The sequence below is a fragment of the Anolis sagrei genome, chromosome 5 (assembly GCF_037176765.1).
Source record: "Anolis sagrei isolate rAnoSag1 chromosome 5, rAnoSag1.mat, whole genome shotgun sequence".
In the NCBI taxonomy this organism is placed as follows: Eukaryota; Metazoa; Chordata; class Lepidosauria; order Squamata; family Dactyloidae; genus Anolis; species Anolis sagrei.
Window position 1 is genome coordinate 83,287,061 of NC_090025.1, and position 27,766 is coordinate 83,314,826.

At 39.8% G+C, this 27,766-nt stretch overlaps 1 protein-coding gene across 2 annotated transcripts; it reads right to left on the reverse strand.

Annotated features, from left to right (window-relative positions):
• Nucleotides 1-1,240: 1,240 nt before the first annotated feature.
• HBP1 (HMG-box transcription factor 1) lies at nucleotides 1,241-26,978 on the reverse strand. Of its 2 annotated transcripts, none has more exons than XM_060778377.2 (11): nucleotides 26,897-26,978; nucleotides 21,892-22,084; nucleotides 20,774-21,008; nucleotides 19,450-19,582; nucleotides 18,342-18,453; nucleotides 18,056-18,168; nucleotides 13,159-13,315; nucleotides 10,167-10,311; nucleotides 8,106-8,432; nucleotides 5,012-5,153; nucleotides 1,241-2,616 (listed from the first exon to the last, which is right to left on the reverse strand). In XM_060778377.2, the coding sequence occupies exons 1-11, from the start codon at nucleotides 26,909-26,911 to the stop codon at nucleotides 2,605-2,607; spliced, it is 1,584 nt and encodes a 527-aa protein (XP_060634360.2). In that variant the 5' UTR covers nucleotides 26,912-26,978; the 3' UTR covers nucleotides 1,241-2,604. The 2 variants fall into 2 exon arrangements, with proteins under 2 accessions (XP_060634360.2, XP_060634361.2); XM_060778378.2 differs by having other exon boundaries at nucleotides 21,892-22,080; nucleotides 26,897-26,971.
• Nucleotides 26,979-27,766: the final 788 nt, after the last annotated feature.

The following is a 27,766-nucleotide window of genomic DNA, read 5'->3' on the forward strand; positions in this document are numbered from 1 at the left end:
AATTTTATGCGGTGTGTGTTGGAAGAGAGGTAGTCTTATAGATCTCGCACCTGCGCACCTGCATCACTTCACTGCAGTCTTCAGGAGCGAAATCTGAGAGGCAGAGGAGGAGGTACGGTAATAGGATACAAGGGCGGGCCAGACAGGTAAAAGAGGTGTGTTTTTCTGGGCTCAGAGCCACTCTAGCTCTTTTTTCCATACCCCGGACGCCCAAGACGCCTGCAGCTTACTCCGCCCTTCACTTACACCTTCCTGGTGAGGCGTCACTTTACCTCACCATCGGGACCGCATTAAATCCACAAATCCAGATGAATGGATTTTCTTCTATCATACTTATACAGTGTTGCCCTTAATGCTTTCATACAGTCGCTGCATATGGCAGGGACGCAGCCACTGCCATTTTTGAGCTTCCCCCACAATATTTATTTATTTATCTACATTATTTCTATCCCACCCATTTCAGCCTGAAGGCAACTCAGGGCGGTATACACAGTCGGCACAATTCGATGCCAAAACATAATACATACATTGATAAACCAAAAACATTAAGTGCAATTAAACATAAACGACAGTGCATAATAACAATTTAAAAAGAAACTATGTCCTCTGTTCAAATCTTCATCCGTTACATCGTCTTGGCCGTTCCTGGGTCAATGTCCAACTCTAGTTTGTCTGTTTACTCCGGGGTTCCGAATGCTTGCTCGAAGAGCCAAGTTTTTACTCTTTTTTTGGAAAGTCAGGAGGGAGGGGACTGATCTAATATCTCTGGAGAGGGAGTTCCACAGCCGGGGGGGGGGGGGGCCACCACAGAGAAGGCCCTGTCTCGTCCCCGCAAAGCAGGCGGAATCGAGAGCAGGGCCTCCCCAGACGATCTTAGGTCTGCAGCAACCACAGATTCCCCAATCCGGATTGGAAGTTTCAGCACCCGCTCTGTAAGACTACTCCTGGCGTATAAGACTACTTCCGCACATAAGACGACTGCCATGCATAAGGCGACTCCTGTGTATAAGACTACCACACGTATAAGACGACTCCCATGTATAAGATGACCCCTGACTTTTGAGAAGATTTTCTTGGGTTAAAAAGTAGTGTTATACACCAGAATATACTGTAACTTATTTTATCTCTCAAATCTACACAAAATAATCATGTACAATATTTTGATTCTGAACTCATTAATTTTGTGTCTTTTGCTTTTTTTTCCCCCCAGTTATCCCCACAGTTAAGTAATCACAGAGAGAACGGTATTTAGTATTTTATGTTTGTAAAATATACAACAATATGTTTTACAAATTTATTTGTAATAATACATGAATATAGTGTGCAAAATCATAGGAGCAACATTATGGAGACAGACATGTCAGGTGCTGAAAATTTATATTGTGATTCTTCAACAGAAACACACTCTTTACTTAGTAACATTGAAAAGCTATGTCGTAAATGTTCACAGCAAAAAAAAAAAAGAGCCATCAATCTAACATATCTGCTGTTAAGTATTAAAAAAAAGATGGAGGGAAAAAAAGTAAAGTGCAAATGTTGCACCTACAGCAAGTGCAAAGTTTGTCCCCACCATAAAAAAGACGATGTCTTATGGCCAAATAAAATCTTTTAAAATATGCAGCGTTGGAGACAAAAAGAAACCACCCCAAAGTTTTAAAAATAAAATGGTGACACCACAAAAGCACCATTATTTTTGGGATAATGCAATGCTACTAAATGGATTTATTACTGGACTGAAAAGCACGGCCCAGGCAGTTCTACAAGCCTTTCGTTTCTACTGGGAAGAGATCACGTCTCAAGTAAGTTATAAATGAAGGGGGAAAGTGGGCATGGGGCAGTCTTCCCAGACAACCACCTTGCTACATATAGTATACACTATGCTATCTGCTTTGACATCCATTCTGGTAACTGGTTGGCACTGGGCAGATGACGACTGGGATCCTATGCGAACACTAGCATACCCTTACTGTCGTTTCCTTCCACCCGGGGGGGGGGGGGGGGGCAATGCTCCAAACTGCCCAGAGGCCAAAAGGGGTCAACCAATGAAAGCCCTTGACAGCTGTTGCATGAAGCAGTGACACAGAGACCGCCTTCTGCAACATCCCCAACACCCCGCACAAGCTGAGTGAAGCCAGCCTATGTCTCACCCAGAAATTCCTATACGTCAGAAAATCCCAGCTCCCAGATTTGTAAGTCAATTACATATTTGTGCAATACATATTAATCAGCAATAAAGAATCAATGTATAAACAGATGTTACATGTTTTAAAATTCCCCTTTTTGTGCATTTTTTTTAAAAAAAAAACATTTATACAAAGCTCCTCTTCTTCCCGCTATTCTTTTAGCACCACAGGATATCCATTTTTCAAGCCTATTACACCTGATCGACATATAATGTAGTTTGGAAGAAAAATAAGGCAATTTGGTTGTTTAAAATGTTGATAGTTTTTTTTTTTAGCTTGCTTAATGCTCTACTGTGATAAGCAAATCGGCGTTCCTAATTACCGAACGCTATAGGCGTTTTATGTTCACACCTTCACAACAGGCTATGAAACAGTGATCGAGTCTTCCACCACCATGTATTCGGAGAATCCCAATGTACTCTTACTGTGAACCCTGCAGACAAAAAGAAAGCATCCAGATGTTGTCATTATTATTATTATTATTATTATTATTATTATTATTATTATCATTATTATTATTATTATAAACACAACAAGATGAGTCCATAGCAGACACTCTGCCGGCTGTTGAATTGGATCACACGTTGGACACTTCCCAAGTGTCTAGGACTGTGTGATGTATCAGTGAATAATGTGTGCAGATCCCAGTAAGGTGGCCTTCTGCAGCTGGTAATTTTGTCAGCGACGATTGTGTTTAAGTGCAGGCCAAGGTCTTTAGGCACTGCACCCAGTGTGCCGATCACCACTGGGACCACCTTTACTGGCTTGTGCCAGAGTCTTTGCAGTTCGATCTTTAAGTCCTCATTATTATTATTATTATTATTATTATTATTATTATTATAAACACAACATGATGAGTCCATAGCAGACAAGATCACTCTGCTGGCTGTTGCATTGGATCACACGTCGGACCCTTCCCAAGTGTCTAGGATTGTGTGATGTATCAGTGAATAATGTGTGCAGATCCCAGTAAATTTTGTCTGACAAAATGGTAATTTTGTCAGCGCTGATTGTGTTTAAGTGCAGGCCAAGGTCTTTAGGCACTGCACCCAGTATGCCGATCACCACTGGGGCCACCTTGACTGGCTTGTGCCAGGGTCTTTGCCGTTCGATCTGTAAATCCTCATATTGTCTTGTTATTGTTATTATTATTATTACTATTATTATGTTTATTTATGTCCCATAACTAGCCTCTTTAGCACCACAAGATATCCATTTTCAAGCCTGAGTGACATATAATGTAGTGCAGACTGAAAGTGAGAAAGAGACTCAGTTTGTGCATCTGTTACATCCTTGTTGCAGTGCATGTAGACAAAATTATCTGACGTAACTCTGACATAAGGGATCCCTTGGGCTTCCCTTTAAGCTATCTGCCACGATTCACCTTTAATGTGGCTAAGTGAAAATACAGTAAGTGTTCCTTTGCTGGAAGACAAAAACACACTAGCTGCACCCTGCCACGCGTTGCTGTGGCCCACTCTGGTGGTCATGGGGGTTCTGTGTGGGAAGTTTGGCCCAATGCTCCGTGATTGTAGGTGAACTACAAACCCCAGCAACAACAACTCTTCTTAAGCTATTTCAAAGTATGGCCAAAACGAACTTAATTTAACAGCCGATACCAAGCTATGCATTCAGGACATAGATGACATGCAAATAATGCTTTAGTTTATGGCGCCATCTATGGCTGAGAAATGCTCTACTGCTTCAAGTAAGAATCCTGCTACACGAGGATCTGTTTTCTCTTGCCAGTTGCATATTCCACAACATAAGGATGTAGTGATGGCATCAGGAGATTAAACAGCAGGGCAATTTCTAAGGATATGGGTGAAACGGGGACATCCCATTGTCATATGACTGTCAGTGACAACATAATGGCTTTTTAAGTCCCTTTCCGAACTACTCTGAGAGAGATCAGAAAAAAATTATCTATGAAACAATTCACAGATGGGTCTTTTTCCTGACAATCCAGAATATGCCAAAGCTAATTACAGCTCTTGCTCCTCTTTCTGATAACAGACAATATAATAGAGAATGGGAATAGATTCTGGAGTGGAAAGTAATACATTCTGTACCCCACCACAAAACGTAGCATGACCATATACGAGGTTGAATGAAAAGTAATGCCTCCACTTTCGTAACTCAACAGATGGCAGTACTGGTATGCAGCAGGTACTGGCTTATTCAGTAGACTCTCCTCTGCAGTTCAATTTTAGCAGGAGGCCATAGCATCGAACGGTTGTGTTGTGCAAAGTATGGAACCTTGCGCAGTCGGTCAATGCAACTTAAGCAACATCCGATCATTGAATTGACAGCAGAAGGTGTCACCGTACGGCATCCTCCATACAGTCCAGATTTAGCACCGTCTGACTTCCATCTGTTCCTGATAATAAAAGAAGATCTGCGGGGACATCATTATGCTTCTGATGAAGACATTGAGAGAACTGTGAGACTCTGGTTGCGGAAACAGAGTGTCGACTTCTTCCGTGACGGCTTCAGAAAACTTGTTCATCATTGGCAGAAATGTATCCAATTGTCTGGTGATTATGTGGAAAAGTGAATACTGGTAGTAAAAGAGCACATTCTAAGGATTATTTCTGTGACTGATTTATTAAAATATTCCCATCCAAACCCAAGTAACGAAAGTGGAGGCATTACTTTTCATTCAACCCTTGTAGGTCCAGAAGAAAGGAAACTTGGAAGGTAGCTGCAGTACCTGTCTGAGAAAACAGTGAAGTCTGCTTCTAAATCTAAGCCAAGATTTCACAAATGAAAGATGTGTTGCAAAGCAAAACAAAAAATAAAATAAATAAGAACAGGGGGAAACGTACTGAATTTGTCCTTTTCCGTTTCCAGCAGTCAGGATTTAAACGTTTTTGTTCTTCAGCCAAAGCCTTGGCTTCTAAGGTGTATATCCGCCTTTCCTCATTTTTCATTTTCTTCCACCTGTCACCAAGTATCACACTTATGGCTCTGCAGAAGAAATATTTTCAAAAAATCAGTGAAGGAGCCCAAAGAATTCTAACTTCGTAAAGCACTTACTTCTTTTTATGACAACAACGGAGCTCCATAATTAGATATGAGAAAACACTAACATGGTCCCAGATGCTGCCACTTTCAAAGTTAGGTGCAACATCTTGAATGCAGCCACTGCTTTGATTAGAGTCCCAAGGAAGCAATTGAGAAATGCTTTTAATTAAATTATGAAGTGTAGTTGTCAAAGTAGCCTGTGGTGTTTTAAATTATTTTTATCCAAACCTGAAGGTTATTCTTTTGAAATTGTGGATAATTACGCACTAACTTTATCATTGTACCTTAATATCTGCCTTCTACTACGATCCGTGGTGGAAGGATTTGTTTTCTTTGCTAGGACTTTTTTCGTCACGGCAGATTGGCGGCCATTTTGGAGGCCGCTATTTTTGACCTTTTTAATCTTTTTCTTTCCCCCTAAAGGTAAGGAGGGTTGTTCATGGGAGGTTTCTTGTGGCTGAGAAGGCTGCGGCATTAAAGCCTTCTCATAAAGCGCCGCTCTTAGTCTTGATAATCTATTTTTCCTCGTTTGAGGAGTAAAAGCAGCGCAAATCTTGCAAGGTTGAGAAAGATGCCCCTCACCCAGGCACTCAAGACACAGTGAGTGTCCATCTGTGTCCGGAAGAATATTTGGGCAGTTCCTACATTTCTTAAAGGCTGTAGTAGCCATAATCGATTAAGTAATATTGTTTTGTTAATTCTCTTCGTAATCCTTATCGTTCAAGAACGGGAAGGTTCCTTTGCTGTTCGCTCTAGCGCGGAAAGAAGAGAACTGAGTAACGGCCACTGCCCCGGGCTATATATAGGGTAGGGGAGGGGGCGCGTGGCCAGAGGGAGTCTAAACGGTCATTTTACTTTCCAGAAGGTTCCGATTGCTGAGCTGCGCAGGCGCAGAGTTACCATATGTGCGATTCACAGGATTTACGACAGGAAACCATTATGACTGCAGTGTGAAAGGCATTACGGGAACTAAGAGTAAATCAAATAGCTTTAAAAGATGCCTGTTCTCACTGAACAATAAGGATGTGCAAAGTATTAAGTATTTCTTTATCCCAACAATATCAAGACTTGGGGATTTTGAAAGGGTGAGCAGGTAGATATACACTTAATGTCAGACATCAAAGGGAATGTCCAAAATGCATGTGATATATGTAATATATTGTATTTCATTGCATAATAATTGCCACCGCATAATAGTCAAACCCCCCCCCCCCATTTTTGGGTGGCAAATTTGTATTTTTGTGATCCTCACATAATAGTCGCAGAGCCGTTTGGGCCTGATTCACCCTTCCTTCCTTCCTTCTCTGAAGGCAAGACAATTTAAAAACTATGAAATGGAGTCACTGGAGCTCTGCTTTTTGGCCTACAACTCCCAGAAATCCTAGCCAGTTTACCAGCTGTTAGGATTTCTGGGAGTTGAAGGCTAAAAACATCTGGGGACCCCAGGTTGAGAACCACTGTTCTAGAACTTGGGATCTTCCCTCCTTCCTCCAAAGAGCTCCATTTCAGATTTTGTAAAGTGTCGCAAAGCCTCAGAGGAAGGAGGGAAAAGTGGAGCTCCAAAGATTTGCATTTTATAGTTTTTAAACTGCTTTGCCTTTGGAAAAAGAAGGACGGGAGGAGGAATCTTCCCTATTCCTATCTCTAAGGCAAGACAGATCTTTAAAAAACAAACAAACAGAAATTGAGCTGTTTGTTTGAGGCTGGATTGCCCCTCCTTCTTCCTTTTTGGAGAAAAGGCAGTTAATTTTTTTAAAAAGAAAACGGCGAATAAAAGATTTTTTTCATCACATAATAGACGCACACCCTTTTTAATCAAAAAAGGGATAAAAAGTAAAACTATATGAGTACTATAATAACAGAGACCAAGATAACATAAAAGAGTGAAAAAAACAAACCCACTGGGATTTTTAGTTGTGCAAGCACTGGAGCATGCTGGACATTATAACATCAATTGAGCCACCAGTTGCATAATAGAAAACCCATTCCCACTTAGCATATGGTCTTGAAGGAAGATAACATGGGAAATAATACTGTTTGTAAAAGCAAAATGACACCGTGGGCTACAACTGTAGCTAATAATTAAGGTTTGTCCTCTTTGTTGGAATATTGCTTTTCTGATTTAGGCACCTTTACAATGAGAGAAAAATGCTGAATGTAGCTACAACTTTGAGACTGGCAGTTATAGTAAATGTCACAATTTGGCTCCCTTCAGCTTCCCATTTCATTAAGTCCCTTGGATTAATGGACTCAAGCACTTTATATGTATTAATCTGTTTTACTGTTCTACGTGTTTTATTTGCTCATATGATTTAACTATTTTATAGTTAGATGGGATATGTTTTTATTGTTATGTTCATATGCGGCACTGAATTTTGCCAGTGTCTTTAAGCCACCTTGAGACCCTTGCAGGGTGAGAAAGATGGGGTATAAATGAAGTAAATAAATAACTAAGTCAGTGCACATGATACTAAAATAGAATCAACAAATTTTGAAAATGGCAGCATGCACTGATCTAGTTCAGTCAGACTTTTCCTCATCCAACTAGGATTTGTTGGAACAAACATTCAGCACTTCCTGCTTCAGAGGGGGATTCTAGGTCTGTTGAAAACAATTTCCTATAATATTCAAACTAGGAAGCTGTTTTCAGGAATTTAATACACACCACCATAACAACAACATAACCATCATAATTCATTTGTTACCCACCTCTCCTAACTGCTCAAGACAGGGTACAATATAGTCAAAATATCAACATAAAATACATACAACAAAATGTATAAGTCAAAACAGAGGGTACAAAGCTCAATATACATATATAATAGAATGCAAATCCAAAACTCAGGATTCAAAGTTCACACACACACAAACCAAATTTAGAATAACTGCTGTTACCTGTTATCTTTTCCTGGATACATCTGAGTGTATTCAACTCTGTACTTTTTGGCAAAAAGCATGAAGGCATTCATTGGTCTTTTGCATTTGTTGGGAGAAGTGGCACTCACAGTAGTTGCAGTCCCTGAGCTGTGGCTTTTGCCAGCTTTTCTGTACAAAGAATGGGATGAAATCTGTGATGGCTGAGCGAGCCCATAGTTTGTGCTGCACTCTGATCTTTCAAAGTCTTGGCTTCCTGGCCCTCCTCCCGATAGAGAAGCGCGCCTCTGACGGGCCATGCTGCTCAACACATAGACGGCAGAGGAATCCATCGGTGTGAAATCGTAACTGAAATGGAGAAATACTTTTAGAAACTAAATGGCTTTTGCATTTCAATTCAGGATTTAATCTTAAATGAGAATGCTCCGGTCTCTCTGGGTACTGATAAAATGCCATACATTATCTTCTATCCCTGCCAAAATTTGAGTCTAAATTATTTGTATTGTCGAAGGCTTTCATGGCCTGAATCACTGGGTTGTTGTAAGTTTTTTCGGGCTATATGGCCATGTTCTAAAGGCATCCTCTCTTGACGTTTCGCCTGCATCTATGTCATAGCCCGAAAAAACCTACAACAACCCATCTAAATTTGTTGTTTGTTGTTTGTTGGGCGTCATTGCAAAATGAACACAAAACCTGGACTTCCTTATTATTGTCCTAATTCTTCCCATCCCATAACATTAGATAACAAAATTTAAACCAAATCTGTTCCTGATTTAAAAGTGTTATTTCCTGTTGAATTGTGTGGTATTTACTTTGAAAGTAGTTATTATACTCATTTTTGTGGCTCTAGAAACTATGTTGAATTGGTAGAGACTTGATGAGAGATTCATTGAAAAACTATAGCAATGAATCTCTCACAAAAACCACATTTTGGAAGTTTAATAAACTTTCCCCATGTTTTTATGATAGAACCAATTAGGAAATGACATTTATAATCCAGGAACAAAAATTGTGTTACATAGTGTGATATGCCCTGAGGTCCTCTAAATATACCATAGTATATCATATACAGACTAATCAAAGAAAACAACAGCTGTTGCACCTCAGAGTAGATTCACCTTGCTGAAGAACACCATACCGCACACAGCCAGAAGTCTTTATAGTTTATTAAAAAATAAAAGGTAAAAAATTCCTCTGTGGCTGAGAGTGTGACTTGTTCAAGATCAGCTGGTTTTCATGGCCAAGCAAGGATTCAAGCCCTGGTCTCACAGTGTCTAAGTTTAACACTCAAACCACAACATCATGTTGGCTCTTGCTAATAATGCCATCCAATTTATTTGCTAATTTTGACAACAAGTGACCTTCAGAAGCATGCTAGACATCTCTATTTCTATGGCAAATACTATCCCTTAGCTCAGGGGTCCTCAAACTAAGGCCCGGGGGATGGATATGGCCCTCCAAGGTCATTTACCCGGCCCTCTCCCCGAGTCAACCTAAGTCTGAAACGACTTGAAAGCACACAACAACAACAATCCTATCTCACCAGCCAAAACCAGGCCCACTCTGCCTATTGAAATACTAATAAGTTTATATTTGTTAAAATTGTTCTTCATTTTAATTATTGTATTGTTTTTAAGTGTTTTTGCACTACAAATAAGATATGTGCAGTGTACATAGGAATTCATTCATGTTTTTTTCACATTATAATCCAGCTCTCCAACAGTTTGAGGGACTGTGACCTGGCCCTCTGTTTAAAAAGTTTGTGGATCCCTGCCTTAGCTCAACCTCCAATGACCATGCCTACCACCCAACATTCAAGCCATAAGCCATCACTGGCCTTACCTACCTCTCAAAATAATTCTTATTGTTAGATTACTCTAAAATTTTAATTATTTTTTTCTCATTTGCGACTGTCATCATCTGCTTCTACTATCAGGTCAAAAATAAAAATTTTATAAGGAAAAGCACATTACAAAGCCAGGGAAAAATGTAGGGCTGCCTTTATGTTTTATTTAAAATCTGGAGGGTCGGTTTAGGGGTAAAAAAAGATGAGCATAAAGGGGTGTTCACTTTAAGAATTACCTTTTGAATGTATCAAAAACACCTGAATCGTCAAAATTAATTGCATCTGGGTGTCCAGGAGGTAGGCATATATCTCCAATATGCATTTCACAACATGGAATACCATGCTGAACCACAGTCAGGCTTGGATGAAAAGAGGACCAACCTGTACAGGAAAAAAAAAATAGTATTTCAAAATGCAAACACAATTTTCTATATTTGGTTACATGACATTCTCAATTTAAGGGAATAATAGCATAAACAGCATAAAACGGGATCTGACATGGATTTCAATTAAAATCCTATGTACGGTAAAATCTATGTAAATTAACGCAGAACTCTTCAGTGTTCAATGATGCTTTCATCCTGCTAACTGTGTTCAGGAATGCTGCTTTAGTGTTTAGGTGTTAAGTAGCGATATTACACTATGTAACATAATTACAATTATTGATTCAGATACTAATTCGGAAAAGGTATTGATAGCAACCTCTATTTTTTCAATTGTGCTAAATTCCACACATTTAAGAGTAGCACAATTTAAACACCAAGTGCTTTGAATATCCAGGCAATAAAAATATTAAACATCTCCAGTTCAATCAGAGGGCTCACTATGCCAGAATATTCTCATAACACAACAAGAGGAATCCCATGTATTGACTTTCAACAGGCACAACCGTTCGTCACCACCATTTTCTTATCGAACCACAGCAGGAAGGGCAAGATGCAACCCAGGCAGCTGTGAGACGCTGATTTTCATGATAAAGGTTTGGCAGCATTCCTAACAGCAAAAGGAGCCAAGTTGACTTCTGTTCCTCTGAAGTATTCTCTCTTGAAAACACATGCATTCCATTAGACCCATATTTTCAGGAAGAAAAGGATAGAGGTAAAACCTAGTCTTCCAAATGGCACTGCAATATTTTGTGGATATATTGAAGTGTGTGTATGTGTGTTGAAGCACCTAAACACCAGAAAAATTGAAGCTGACTTGCAGGACCTTTTTCCACTGAAAATATACTGCCATAGTCTGATGAAAACTGCCTGTCCTTCCAAAGGCTTCCCTTTGACAACTTACCTCTACTTGAGGAAAAACTGACTAAGGGAACAAAATTCCCTATTATAATTAACAAATCTTTAACATGAGCCCTAAGAATACACTTTTTTTCCGGAATGGACTACAATTTAATTACATTTTTAAATTTAAAATATTTGCAGTGTTAGATTGGGAAAAACTGAGATTATTCTGGATAACAGAGGAGTGATATGTTGTTTTAAATTGTGTTAGATTCGAGTTTGTTTCTTGTAAGCCGCTTCGAGCCCTAGGGGAGTGGCGGCATATAAGTTTGAATAATAAATAAATAAATAAATAAATAATCTTATTACAATGGAATAAAATTTGTAAATGTCATTATTTTACAGTTTAGGAACCATGTTACAGTAGATTATTTGGGCAATAACTTTTCATAAAATTATGACAGATAACTCAGGTATAAATCGATACCTGCCCCACAACCATTTTCTACTTCCCTATGTAACTTTCAAAGCTAGAAAAACATATACACTTATGAATGACATTAAATATATGGGGCAAGTGGGACAGAGGAACACAAGCCCCCCCCCCCCCCCCCCCACACACACACATTCATTATTAACACTTTCAGGATAGAGTAAAACTTAGAATAACAGCCTGAGAAAACTCAGGAGTGGGTTGTTGTAGGTTTTTTCAGGCTATATGGCCATGTTCTAGAGGCATTCTCTCCTGAGATTTCGCCTGCATCTTTGGCAAGCATCCTCAGAGGAAGTGAGGTCTGTTGGAACTAGGAAAATGGGTTTATATATCTATGCAGCATTTCTGTGTTCTCAAATAATATGCTGTGTCCAGGTTGGTTCATCGGGTGCTCTGCTATGGTTGCTGGACCACTCTAACAACCACCATGCCAGACTACACAGAGAAGCCATTGAAATCCACAAGCATGTGGACAATTTCAACAGAAAGGAGGAAGCCATGAAAATGAACAAAATCTGGCTACCAGTATTTAAAAACTCTAAAATTATAACAGCAAAACAACAGAGGGGAAACAATCAGGGACGTCTAATCACCTCTCAACAAAAGATTGCCCCAGGCACCAACAAGCCACACCAAACAACTGCCAGGCCATCAAATGCTAATCAAGGTGGTCAGTTGAAACATTCACACCTAGCTCCAGCAGACAAGAGTTCTTTCTCTCACCCTGGTCATTACACAGATATATAAACCCATTTTCCTAGTTCCAACAGACCTCACTCCCTCTGAGGATGCTTGCCATAGATGCAGGCGAAAAGTCAGGAGAAAATGCCTCTAGAACATGGCCATATAGCCTGAAAAAACCTACAACAACCCAGTGATTCTGGCCATGAAAGCCTTCAACAATAAACTCAGGCGTGTTAGCATGAAAGGGTATGATCAAAGCAATATAAAAGCAGTAATTTCATGACAGCAATTGTTCAACTATTCATATGATTTTGTTTTATATGAGATCCTCACCAAGCCTTTCATTATTTGGGGTTATATTAATAGCAGCTGTCATAAATATCATGTTTAATTCCTAGGAATGCACTTTAGTCACTTATTTAAGACTTGAAATATAATCAGATAGGAAGCGATTCTTAATAATAATGGTAGGACTCCATGGCATTGTAACAGTCATTGTTTTGCTGAAACATTTAGTGAAACCAGGAAGCCCTACAATTTGACAATTCTGTATCAAAAATAATGAGCTGGATCCAGAGAACTCCTTCAATTCACAAAATGTACCCTATTAGAGGAAGGTGATTTTTGCCAATTTCTCTCTTTCTCCTGTAACTCCTGTCACAATGTTCTGCTGCAGGTTTTAAAAGGAAGAAGAAATGCTTAAAAATGCATTTGATCCTTTTTCTTCCTACTGCCATAACATGAATACATCACAGAAATCACACTCCAGTTGTTTGCAATTGCACATTAGAATACATGATATCTGCAGTAACAAAAATGTCCTACCTTTATTTTTGACGTAGAAAGGGTGATCTAGTTTACATTCCACAGTAAGTAAGCAATCTCCTTCTGTGCCTGGGTCAAACGTTAACTCTAGTACAGACTCTCCAAATGAAACAGTTTCTTCATGTGATATCAACTTCAAGCCATCAGAACCATATTCCTGTATAACAGATGAGATTTAATCATTGAAAGAACCAGCGAACCAGTGGAAACCGCAGCCGCTCTTACTCTACGTAACCAATTTGCCAAAATAACCATCATTTGCTCTAACACACTCAAAATCTCAAGCCTTAACAACTGTGGTTAAAATGGGTAGGCAATATTTTTGGCTGAGGGTCATATGTGGGGCTAGATATGGGACTCTGCACAACACTGCAGAAACTTTTTTTAACTACTAAGAGAAGTTGTGAAAGACCAAATGAGGGTGTTTACCCTCCGTGATGGTCCTCACAGATTGTTGTTTCCCTGCTGATAAATACAGGAAAAAACCAATTTACTTGGATGAACGCACCACTGGTTATGACCAAGGTAACTAGGTTGTAATCAGTGGCCGGGCTGGTAGCACAACTGGTTAATCAGTTGCAATAAATCATTGCCAACCGAAAGATGGCAAGTTCAAAGCCCAAGTCGGGGTTGAGCGTCCGACTGTTAATAGCTGTTTTTAAAAAAATAGTTGTTAAAAAATATGCCCAGCTCACTGTTGATCTAAGCAGTTCAAAAACAGCTGTGAGTAGAGAAATTAGGCACCGCTTGAAGCTGGGAGGCTAATGTATAACACCATAAAAATGCTGGAGAGCAAGGAGGAAATACTAAGATCAAAAAGGCTCGACGTCATAGTGGACAAAGCAACAGCTCCCCCTGCGGCCGAATTCCACTTCAGATCCAGGAGGATCTGAAGTGGAAGTGATGTATGTCTTATATGTCAAAAACAGCATTGAATGTTTCTCGTGTATATGTACATTGTGATCCGCCCTGAGTCTCCTTCGGGGTGAGAAAGGCGGAATATAAATACTATAAATAAATAATAGATAGATATATCTTATTATTGATTAGTCAATAGACCCTATCAACAATAAAATACAAAAATAAAAATACACAGACAAATAAGACACTAATCACACTAAAATTCCTGCAATAGTTAACCAAAATTAATCAAAACACAATAAAACTTGATTGAATAATAAGTTCATCACCATAACAAGGGACCCCATTTTGTGAGATAAAGAGATTTCTCAGATGGGCGGCTATGCACGGACTAAGTGTAGATTCTCCCCAGAAAGAAAATAAGACAGTTTGACAATTGGTTGTTCTGACCAAAAACGGTTATAAATATTGAGATCTCACCTCGACATATATACAACAATCAAACAAAATATGCACAATGTCCTCTATGGCTGGTGTACCACAGATGCATGTTCTTTTGTGGTAAGGGTTTTTGTTTCATTTTTTTGTTTTGTTTTTTAAATCATCCTGTTTAACCATAGAATTAAGTTGCTCGAATCTAGCTCTGGACAATATTTTAATGAGTATTTATTGAATTATTTTTTATTGTTGCTGTTATGATTTTTTTGTTGTTTAACCTTTTTATATTATACTTGTGTTTTTGTGGCACTGAACTTTTCCTTGTAAACCGCCTCTCAGGCTGAGAGGGGCAGTATACAAAATACAGTAAATAAATAAATAAATAAATAATAAAAGCTACTTCCTATCCCTGCATGAAGTTTGCCCTATGTCACTTTTTTTCTATTCCAAATGTTGTTTTGTTTTTGGCTAACCAGTTTAGAGATTTGAAGCTGGCAAGAAAAGCTATATGTGTTTGTGCAGTGATATCCAGAACTCTTTGAATGTTTCCAGGGCCGAATAGCTTAGGAAAAGTAGATGGGAAAATGCTGGTACGTTAGTTGATAAAATTAGAATACCCAGAGGTTAGGTCACTGTAGACTTAACTGTTCTCCTAGGCAGAGTTTAGGGAGTCTCCCTGGGTCCATTTGAAGAATCTTTAGCCAGTAATTAAAGACTTTTATCAAAACCTAGCAATGGATAGAATGGCCCCCAAGTTCTGCTCTCACTGCTTGGAGAAAAACATGTAAAGTAAATTTGTGATTATAATTAATGTTTTTAATGGTGCCAAAATCTGATGTCTGTCTCCCACGTTAGTATTTTTGGGGTTTTTTTTTTTGTTTTTGTTTTTATCTGTTTCAAGTATTTTCCTTAAGAAGCAGTCACGTGTCTGCTCCAAAAAGAGTACCTTCATTTGACTCTACAGTTTTGCTCCACAAGCATAATTTTGCCTTGTAAGCTTTTAGAATAGGACATATACTGAATGGGTGATCGTAAGCAAGGTAACTTTTTCTGCAGCATGGTGTAGTACAGGGGTAGGGAACCTTCGGCCCTCCAGGTGTGGTGGACTTCAACTCCCACAATTCCTTGAGGCTCGGCATTCGCCCCAAAGGCTTACACGAGCCTCAAGGAATTGTGGGAGTTGAAGTCCACCACACCTGGAGGGCCGAAGGTTCCCTACCCCTGGTGTAGTGCTTTGAGCATTGGAGACCAGGGTTCAAATCCCTGCTCAGTCATGGAAACCCACTGGGTGACCTTAGTCAAATCACAGTCTCTCTACCTCATGGGGAGGCAAAGACAAATCTGCCATTATTCCACAAGGAAACTGCACAATAGGTTTCCCTAAGCTAGAAATGAGTTGAAGACACACAAAAACGAAACTGTTTTCCCACAAACACTCCTAGCAGTTGCAAGGCAGTGAAAGGCTCTCCCATCTCCCAAAACGCTCCACAGATAAGGGCTCCGTACAAATCACGGGAGGCCCACATGTTGTTCAAAAGGCTTTATTTAGTTTCAATAACCAGGTTTACTTGCTCTATCTAGCATCTGCCACAAGAGGAAGAAATCACTATAATCTATGTTGAAACATTGCTTTATGAGCCAGAACGTTCTCTTTGGAGCTAAAGCCATGACATTAATCATCTGCCTGCTTGTCTTGGGTAAGTTACAGTCATTCCTCAGGGAGTAACAAGACAGAAAATCATAGCGGCCTCTTCCTCCTTCTCCTGTCACTGTGTCCGATTTTGCAGCTAGGGAAATATTGCATATTATTCTGCTGACTGCATCTAGAAGCTACCTGTCTCTTTAAAATATCTGGTGATAATAATAATGTTAATAATAATAATAATAATAATTGATGTTGCAATCCCAGGCAACAGCAGGATTGAAGAGAAACAACTGGAAAAGCTGACATGATATGAGGATTGAAAGAACAAACTGCAAAGACTCTGGCACAATCCAGTAAAGGTGGTACCAGTGGTGATCGACTGGGTGCAGTGCCTAAAGACCTTGGCCTGCAATTAAACACAATTGCAGGCCAAGGTCTGCAATTAAGCACTGCCAAAATTACCGTCTGCCAGCTGCAAAAGGCCACCCTACTGGGATCTGCACACATTATTCGCCAATACATCACACAGTCCTAGACACTTGGGAAGTGTCTGACGTGTGATACAATACAACAACAAGCAGAGTGATCTTGTTTGCTGTGGACTCATCTTGTTGTGTTTGAAATAATAATAATAATAATAATAATAATAATAATAATAATAATAATAAAAATAATAATAATTTATTTGTAACCCACCCTATATCCCTGAGGGGACTCACTGCAGTTTCCAATGATGACGTATTAGTTGATGCAAAACAACTGACAAAGTGCAAGCAGCCCCCAAGTCACAAACAAGATAGATTCTGTGGTTTGTTCTGAAGTTCAATTTGTTTGTAAGTCGGAAAAAGTACATTTTAAAGTGTAACTTGAGCCAAAAATGTCTCCTTTTTTAACTTTGGATAGCACAGGGAAGGGTTAACACCCCTATGGTGATTGTTTTGCAGTTTTGTTCCCCTGTTCGTAAGATTTCATCTCACTTTCTGCCTCTATAATAATCAGATTTTGAAAAATGTGGCTTATTGTAGAAAGAAGGCTTGGAGATAAACCTTCAGTGGAGACACCCTTTCTCCATGATAACTCTTTCAAGAGCAAATTCTCCTTTCTAGAGCAGGAGTCCTCAAACTTTTTAAACAGAGGGCCAGGTCACAGTCCCTTAAACTGTTGGAGTGCCAGATTATAATTTGAATAAAACATGAATGAATTCCTATGCATACTGCACATATCTTATTTATAGTGAAAAAACCATTTTAAAACAATACAATAATTAAATGAAGAACAATTTTTTATATATATATATATATATATTAGTATTTCAATGGGAAGTGTGGGCCTGCTTTTGGCTTATGAGATAGGATTGTTGTTGTTGTTGTGTGTTTTCAAGTCGTTTCAGACTTAGGTTGACCCTGAGTGAGAGCAGGGTAAATGACCTTGGAGGGCCACATCCGGCCCCCGGGTGTTAGTTTGAGGACCCCTGTTCTAGAGGAAGATTTCTCTCACTTCCTGTTGTCTCACCCCTGTTCTTAAATATCAGTCATTTGTAAGGCAGATGTTTGTAACCCGAGGGCTACCTGTAATACTGTTAGTCACAAAAATCTGTGGAAAGCAGAAAATATGTTTCAAAAATTTATATGATTACTGAAATTTTATCCAAATAACAATATTTACATGAAACATTAATATAAAGGCGATTCCATCTGAACATTAGGAAGAACTTCCTAAATGTGAGAGCCGTTCACCAGTGTGGTGGAGGCTCCTTTTTTGGAAGCTTTTAAACAGGGGCTGGATGGCCATCTGTCAGGGGTGCTTTGAATGCAATATTCCTGCTTCTTGGTAGGGGGTTGTACTGGATGGCCCATGAAGTCTCTTCCAACACTGTGTTTCTATTATTCTAAATAAGATTTTACATCTATACAAAAAATACCTCACCAAAACTTTTAACTATTTTTAACTTACTTTGCAAGAAGTCATTGAATCATCAGCTTCATTTTTATAGCCTGTGAACCTAGCAAAATCTTCAACATCCTTCCATTCTTTCTTTGCCCCTTTGTGGAAGCACAAACGTGTTCCTAATTTTAAAACAACAACAAGAAGAAATTTGGTGTCATCAAAGGTACAGATCTGATTTTAAACTCAGTCAAGACTGGAGAAGGGCTGTTGGGAGGTCTCTCACTCATAGGGGTACTGTAAGTCAACGTCAACTTGATGGCAGTTAACAACAATATAATGTATGATATTTTACCTTTAAGGAAACAATGCCAGGCAGTTGGAGGCCAGGAGTGGCACCAGCCTAGATCATCATCATCTGACAGCGACGACATACAGAAAATGCCAGACTCTGATTCGCTATTTGTCTGTTAAAAAAAAACACACATTCATATCACACATTTTAACTGAATACTTCTAAGACAGATCATACTAAACTACTATATGTTTTCCTAAATATATTTAAATCATGCATTTTTATTTGATGCTTTAAGATTTCTATAGTTGAAACAAATATTTCAAAAATCATGCATTCCATTCCACATTCAGGTACAAGAAGTAGTTGATACTATTTCCTTCTCTTCACTCATAATCCCATCCTATCTGATTGTATTTTCGTCTCGCTTAATTATATTTTTAAACTACTATATATGCTCCTCCATAAGTCGACCTGATATAAGTCAAAGACATGTTTTGGAGCCAAAATTATGGATTTTGATATGACCTTATTCAGAGAAGGAGCTGGTTTTTTGATAAAAATTAAGGTGCAGCACTCAGACCGATCCATGGATAAGTCAACCCAGGTTTTTGGAGGTTTAATTTTTTTACCTAAAATTTCTAGATTTTGTATTTAGATAAACACAAAAAAATCACCCAGCATCTCTTTAAGTGTAACATAAATTATATTAAGAATGTAACACCAGATCCAAGGAAAATTCAAACTCCCCAACTGATAAAAGCTCTCACAGGGTATGTTTTAATAATTACACAAATGAATTAATGAATGAATGCACGTATTTTTTTTCTTCTTTTTTCTTTTCTTTTAATCTATTTATCCTTAATCCAAGCAAAGAAATTGAAAAATGCAAAATGTGGTTTTTTCTTTTCTTTAAATTGAATTTTTATTGAGATATTTTCCCGTTTCTATTGTGTATCAAATCTGCAAAGTATGTACCAGATCAGCTTAATATTAGTGCTTAACTGGCACTAAACGGTCAAGAAATGTAAATAAGGAACCCAGCAGTTGGATTGCTCCTACTGCCATTCTGAGAATAGCACATCATATACAGCTATCATGTCTCTAAAATATCTTCTCTGTTACACTGCTAGTTTAAATACAGTAGATACAATAGTTATAAACTTACCCTTTCATGTCTGACTGGTGATGCATCAATATTATGCCTGGGAAAACCAGAATCACTCTGAGAGGGTTCTGGCGGAGGGCGTGCATAGGAATGTAAACTTTTGCTTGTAGCTATCAGGTGAACAGGAGATGACCTAAGCAAATTTGAAAAAAGGATGATTAGATTTTGGTCAAGAATGGAAACAAAGGAAGGCAAGAAAGATTAGCTGAGAGCTACTGATTGACAATTCTCTAACAGTGTGCAAGATTCCTTTACTTTTTCATTAAACAAGACCACAAATAGTGACTCCTTGCTGATTCCATTTCTTCTTTCTTTTTCTTTATTTACAAAAAGAAAAGGCTAGCCCACCAAACATTCCAGCTAATGCCACAGAACTACTTCTACTCTAGGAATTTAGTTATCATGTTATCTAAATTAGGAATCCTAATCCCTGCAAAGGTTCGATGGCCTTCTTGTGGAAAGCACATCATATACTGACCTCTATGGCATAGTGTTTCTGTACTAAACCAAAAACCACTGAAACGAATTAACAGATATAGTGAAATGGTAGAATCCAGCAATTTTTCCCTCAAACACTGATGTATCTGATCTTTGGAGGTACTGCTTGCACAATGGATAAATCAAACACAACTATGCTATAAACTCTGCCCCGGAGTGTTGTGGAGGCTCCTTCTTTGGAGGCTTTTAATAATAATAATAATAATAATAATAATAATACTTTATTTATACCCCACCACCATCTCCCCAAGGGACTCGGAGCGGCTTACATGAGGCCAAGCCCAACAACACATCAATAAAACAGAAAAGCAATAAACAAAACAATACAATGCAATACATATTAATATAAATCACATATAACAGTAACACACAAGAATTTAAAAGCCTATGGCCAGGCCAAATGAAATAATTTAAAATTTAAAAAAGAACACTGGGCATGAACAAGGGAGAATATGTCTGGTAGGAGGGTTTTAAGAAGTGGGGGGCGCAGTCCAACGCAATCCAGTCGTTAAAGTGCATTTGTAAGGACATTTTGCTGGGAATTACTTCTTTATTCCGAGAAGACACACTGGAACAGTGTGCAGAGGCTGGATGGCCATCTGTCAGGGGTGAGTGTGATTTTCCTGCTTCTTGGAAGGAGGTTGGACTGGATGGCCCACGGGGTCACTTCCAACTCTATGATTCTATGGTTCTATGTGTATAGACTATTCATGTACCCCAGATTCCAAAATAATAACTGACTGGTCAATCCAAGCAGGTCCCTTTTTGGATGAGAGCACAACGCTGCACGTTCTAGAATGACAACAACTGCAAAACTGTGTCCTACCTGTTATAAAAAGAGCACTGCATTAGAGGACTCTGTGGACTAGTGGCTATGTTTGCCAACTCTGTCAACCAGTTCACTCCATTCTCACAAGCGTAAGAACTTTCTGGACTGCTGCTTGAGGTATGCTGCTTCCACAAAGGCCTTGAATATTCCTGATGGGAGACATTAGCACTCAGCTGGAAAAGTGCAGGTGGGGTAGAATCAGTATGAACAGCCTGCAGTTCTGGCAGATCATCTGCAAAAATATACAGTCACATTTATTCCTATGGATCATTCCATAGATAAAGACACCACAACGCTCACTGTATCCTCACACTGCTTTATGCCTTTCTAGAGGGACAAATAATGATTACTTTGTGGATCCTTTTCACTTCTGAGATCCCCTTTTTACATTATGTTACCACTATGGAGACACTGCAATGCTACACTGGATGGACACTGAATTAGCAGGACAGCACAACACAGTTAACTATATTAGTATTATTCCAATTGCTGAAAAGTCAATGCTGGATGGTTAGGACCATCACATGTATGTAGATAAGTTTTTCTTATCAGCATGGAAAATACAAAGACTACAACATGTCTGAAACTGTCTGAACTAAACATATGTTTAAACACAGGAAACTGAAAAACAAACAGCATGGAGGAATGTTTCCATTACTCTTTTTTGTAAAGAGAACAGATACTTCATATTCTTTATTTGGTCATCAGATTCAGCACTCAAAAAGACAATCTCCACAGTCTGAGTTTTCCCAAAATACTACTTTCTTTGGTGACACTGGCTTTTACCAAAAGGTGTTTTAATGGAACCACATCGGTCAATGAATATATATATAGAAATATGGATCCAAGGTTCATTCAGGGAAACCAAAGTAAATTTCCAAAATTATCTGTGATCTGGCAGTCAAGTTAAGGCAATGTGCACTCAAGGAAATTAGACTGTTGAAGGAAATGAAAAAAATTCAATAAGCTAGCACAGTTCTCTTGTACAAACCCGAAATTTTCTAAATTTTCAAAATTATCTTGGGGCATTCTACATCAGTGCCCTAGACAGTATTAATTGTCCTCCATGGCACAGACAGATAAAATAACTAGAAGAAAGCTAAAGCAGTATTTACCAAGCTCCATGTGCTCATCACAAGATGCATATCCAGGAGAAGACGGAAGGTTCTCGTTACATTTCAACAATTCCAATGATTCATTCATCCCTGAAGTTCTCTTGTCCACCACTAACAGAAGTTTTTGTACTGCATTAGGCATCTGATTTGTCTTTACTTCCCAAACCATTGTAGGGTGCTTCAAATTATCTGACTTAAACAGAAATAAACAAGACATTAATAACTGGGTTGAGGTACTCTAATGTATAAAGGTATACCATCACTTGAACAGAAAAGTATCTTTCAAGCATAAATGTCTCCTGTCTAACTTTTTGTTGACATCAAGGTATAAGCAAAACTCATTAAATGTAGCACTCCAGTTTGCAATTTATTTCCTTAATTTCTTTAAATACAGTAATAGAAAGGTGCATTTCATAGTAAAATATAACAACATTCACCATCTTTCAATGGGAAGCTGAAATGGTTTGGGAAAAATCACTATGACCTACAGCCTACAATTCTATACATATTTCCTTTGTGATGATTCACCATTGCAATGAAAGGTAAACTAAGCTAAGTAGCATGATTACCCATTCCTCAGGTAAATACTATATTACTAAGCAAACAGTAAGACCTTTGCACATGCAAAACTCCAATGGGCAATTTAACAAATTAAAGCTGAGTCATACGGTTGATGGTCAACTGCATATGTGTTAAATACATTATTCATTATGCATGCAATTTATGTTAAAATGCAAAAACAGACTTAAACAACAAGATTATTTCTCAGTAGACTTTAAATCCATATCTTAACATCTGTATGCATTTGCCAAAATGGAGCCACTGAGAAACAACGGTGTTGACTAGAAAGCCAAGCTTGACTAAAGTACTCAAAAAACAAGGAGATATTTCATCTCCTATAAACATAAACCAATGAGGGTTGAGCATGTTTGATGGTCACAAAACGATGAGTAGTCATCACAGAAAATAGTGAAAAGTATGGGGGGGGGGGGTTAGAGGTAGATTAGAATGTTCTGGAAATAAATACAGCAAATCATCTGCTCTGCAACACACCATTTTGTTGTAGCCCCCCTTGTGCAAACAAAGAATGGGCAGAATCCTGTTGATGACCTACTCAGGCATTAGTAACACTACCTTGCGGAGTGACTTTTTTTTTTGACAATGTGGAAATAGATGCATCCACCTGACAGTGATGGGAAGAGACTTCTACATTTAAAAGTACTGCAGATACAAAATAATGCATCTAGAATAGTGTGTAGATGTTCATTGCACACCATTTCTATGTTTTGTGCAATGAGGTGACAGCTATATGCATTCACAATTTGTCAACAGTACTCAATATTGGGATTGGATTGCATAATGTAACTTTGCCAGCAGATATTTATACAGCAATTTATGTAGGATCTCAGCCAGTATGCCCAAGGGCCATGTCCTGTTGCCACAGCAATTATCTTTGGAGTTTTTCAAGGCTTGGTTTAATGTTTGTTCCTTAGACAAAACATTTGTTTCTGTCACTTGTATCTGTCTGTAACATGTATGTTGTTGTTGTTATTTACTTTATTTATATCCCACCTTCCTCCCCAAGGAGACTCTAGGAAGCTAACAGTCACACACTTTAAATTTAAAACAAAGGAAATGCAAACATTAAAAATAATTAAACAATATTTGTGTGTGCCAGGTTAAAAACAGTTAGAATACAATAAATACAATTAAAATACATTTTAAAACACCCAATTGCCCCCATAAATCCCATCCACAATCTCCCTAGCAATATGCCCCTTATCCTAATCCTGTTTCCATACACAGGCCCCTTCCACACTGCCACTCTATCTCAGGATGTGAGAGTTCAAAGAAAATACTATTACTACTACTACTACTACTAATAATAATAATAATAATAATAGCTATTACTAAATAGGATTTAAAACACATTGTTTTAAACATACTCTATTTAGAATTATTTAAATAAAGACGAAGAAAGGCGACAACTAAAGTAGGAGCAAAAGTGAAACAAACATTTTCAACAGTAAAATTACTGTACAAAATTGAAAGGAAACTAGATTAGAAAAAAAGCATTGGCTCCCATTTTAGAAACATCTATTCCAGGAAGAAGATAAGAATGATTGCTGAAACTGTTCTAACATATGTGTTCTGAAGTTGTTCCTATGCTGAGGACTCCGTGTAAATTAGAAATAAGACAGCTGTTCTAGTTTTTTTTTCTTAAATTCTTAAGAGTTACTGAATCATTATATATTTTTAAAATAGACTGCGTCCCCATCTACACTGCCATATAATCCAGTTTCTGAATGCAGATTATTTACTTTGGATTGCATCACCACCATCACCAAGAAGCACTGCTTGACTATCAAGCAAAAAGTGGATGCTAAAAATAACATCATACGAAAGCTGACGGGCACAACCTGGGGATCACAACCAAATACAGTGAGAACATCTGCCCTTTGTGCTTTGCAACTCTGCTGAATACGCATGCCCAGTGTGGAATATATCTCACCACGTTAAAACAGTGGATGTGACTCTTGAGACATGCCGCATGATCACAGGATGCCTATGTCCTACACTGCTGGAGAAATTATACTGTTTAGCAGATATTGCACCATATGATCTCAGTCAGGAAGTAGCAGCTAATAATGAAAGGACCAAAGCACTGAGATCTCTGGCCCATCCTGTTAGGATATCAGCCAGCATGCCAACGTCTTAAATCAATAAATAGTTTTCTGAGATCTACAGAGATACTTGCAGGAACTCTCAGCAAGTGAGAGTCCAAAGTGGCAGACTAAAAACTGGAACCTCAACCCATGGCTAATACCTAATGATAAGACACCTGCCTGGGCACACAGGAGACTGAACAGACCGTGCTCTGGCACCACGAGATGCACGATAAAAGGGACTACAAAGTGGAATCCACAACATGCAAGTGTGGAGAAAAGCAAAGCACAGGCTACTTACTATAATGCAGCCTGAGCCCTGCCACATGCACACTGGAGGACCTCCTTACAGCGACATCAGATGCACTTCAAGTGAAAAAACTATTAGTATAATGCCAAGTTTTTAACTTTGTTTGTGGCTTTTGAGATTCTGAAATTAGGCAAGCCCCCACCTTAGTAGCCTTCAAAGATGTCAAAACATGGCTTTTCTGTTGCACTTTCGGAGAGTAACCATGTACCTCTTTTTTGTTGCTCCTCCCATAATGTTGTCCTCATACTGTACTTCCCTCCACCTGCGTGAAAGCTTGTCTCCACTACTCCGTCTTCTATGAGCTTCTCCCTTACAAATATTTCTTTTTCTGTTGTGAGAGAATTGGCCGTCTGCAAGGACGTTGCCCAGGGGACGGCTGGATGATTTTTGGTGTTTTATCATCCTTGTGGGAGGCTTCTCTCATGTCCCTGCATGAGGAGCTGGAGCTAATAGAGGGAGCTCATCCACGTCTCCCCGGATTCGAACCTGCGACCTGTCGGTCTTCAGTCCTGCCGGCACAGTGCTTTAACCCACTGCACCATCGGGGGCTCCGTGTTAGGAGTGACTCCTGGTGTGAGAGAATTGGCTGTCTGCAAGGACGTTGCCCAGGGGACGCCTGGACGATTTGATGTTTTTATCATCCTTGTGGGAGGCTTCTCTTATGTCCCCGCATGAGGAGCTGGAGCTAATAGAGGGAGCTCATCCACGTCTCCCCGGATTCGAACCTGCGACCTGTCGGTCTTCAGTCCTGCCGGCACAGTGCTTTAACCCACTGCACCACCGGGGGCTCCTTGTTAGGAGTGACTCCTGGTGTGAGAGAATTGGCTGTCTGCAAGGACATTGCCCTGGGGACGCCTGGATGATTTGATGTTTTTATCATCCTTGTGGGAGGCTTCTCTCATGTCCCTGCACGAGGAGCTGGAGCTGATAGAGGGAGCTCATCCGCCTCTCCCCGGATTCGAACCTGGGACCTGTCGGTCTTCAGTCCTGCTGGCACAGGGGTTTAACCCACTGCGCCACCGGGGGCTCCAGTGTTTGTATGAGTTATGGTCATTCATTGGCCTGATAGGTGTCTTGTGTCCAAATTTCATGTCAATTCATCCAGAGGTTTTTGAGTTCTGTTAATTACATTTTTATTTATATAAGATAGATAACTATATTCTCAATTAGCTTCTGACACGATAAATAAAACCACCATCATAACCTTTCAAAGCCTAACACGTTTGCCCAATACCTTTGCCTACTAAGGTAACACAACTCCCCTCAAGAGAAAAACACCATACAGCTGTGGTTATTTCAACACTTCCTGGTATTATACAAGGGGGAAAGACAAGGCCAGGCAGGCCTCCCTGGCGCCCTCTAGCGCCAAACAGCCTTCCACCAACGCCAGCCAAGTTTCTGTCACGCGCACAGCAGGAAAGGAAGGGAAGGCGGCCGGAGTCACGCGCAGCACCACGAGCGCCCGGGTTCTGATTGGTTCCCTGAAGAGAAAACGGCGAAGGGAGGGGGGAGGAGAGGAGAGAGGCCGCAACTGCAAAGCCACGCCTCTCCTCCTCCTCCGCCTCCTCCTTCCCCGCGCATGCGCCCCCGAACCTTTCTCTCCCTCGTCCCCCCTCCCTCCTCTTCGGTCACGTGCTCAGTGCCTGGAAGAGGCCCTTGTTTATAAACTTTTCCTCTCCGAGCACGGCGCATGCGCAGAAAAGCCCCCATTCATTCAGAAGTGCGTAACAACAACAGGCGAAGGCGGTGGGGGAGGGGGAGGCGCCCCAAAAGCTGTCAGGAACTCTTCCAGGTTTTGTTCCCGCCCGGAGGGTCCGTTTCCTCGGCCCCTTTGCCCCGTCAAAGAGGCCCCCCTTTCTCTCTCTCTTCCCCTTCATAAAGTACAGAATCACAACAACACTCCCTCCCCGCGTCATGACAGTCCCCAGGCTGTGAGGGGAAACAGGCCTCCAACAAGGCGCTTCCCAGTTATCTCTGCCTCTCAGCCTCAAAACTCTGGCGCACGGTCGAAAACTTCTGAGGTACTTACCAAACCCGTCGCCATTACAAGATTCCCTCAGGTTTTTTTTTCCTCCCCCCTCCTCCGTGTCTTTCCTTCTTTTGGCCACAGGCCCGCCCACTTTAGGCTGCATTCGGCCTCTGGGTGGCTGACGTGACCGTCCGTCACTCTTCCCTCTCTCCTCATTGGATGCTCGAAGTGCTTGTCCTGTTTTTTTCCGTTAACAGCAGCCTTGTTTTGATGTCCTTCGCGCAGTCCATTTGACAGGACGCGGAGCCAATCGCAGCGCCCGAAGAGGAAAACAGACCGGCCTCCCAAAGCCGAAGAGGCCTGTGGGAATTGTCGTTCGGTTCTCCTTGACAAAGCGCTCCAGACGGAGCTGAGGAACGACAACTCCCAGAAGCCTCTCGGTCGTTGGTAAACAAGAGCCTTCGACACACGTGTATTCGCAACACGAGCCCTTTGTGACAGGTTTAATGGCAGCCCAACTCTTTGAAAAAGCGGGGAAGAAATACTCAACAGATCATTCCAGTAGTAATAATAATAATCATATATAAATAAAAATGTAATGTTCTTTAACAGAACTCAAAACCCACTGGACGAATTGACACCAAATTTGGACACAATACACCTAACAACCCAATCTATGTCTTTCTCTCAAAAAAATTGATTTTGCCATTTGGGAGTTGTAGTTGCTGGGATTTATAGTTCACCTACAATCAAAGAGCATTCTGAACCCCACCAACGATGGAATTGAACCAAACATGGCATACAGGACTTCCATGACCAACATAACACACTGGAAGGGTTTGGTGGGCATTGACCTTGAGTTTGGGAGTTGTAGTTCACCTACATCCAGAGAGTATTGTGGACTCAAACAATGATGGATCTGACCAAATT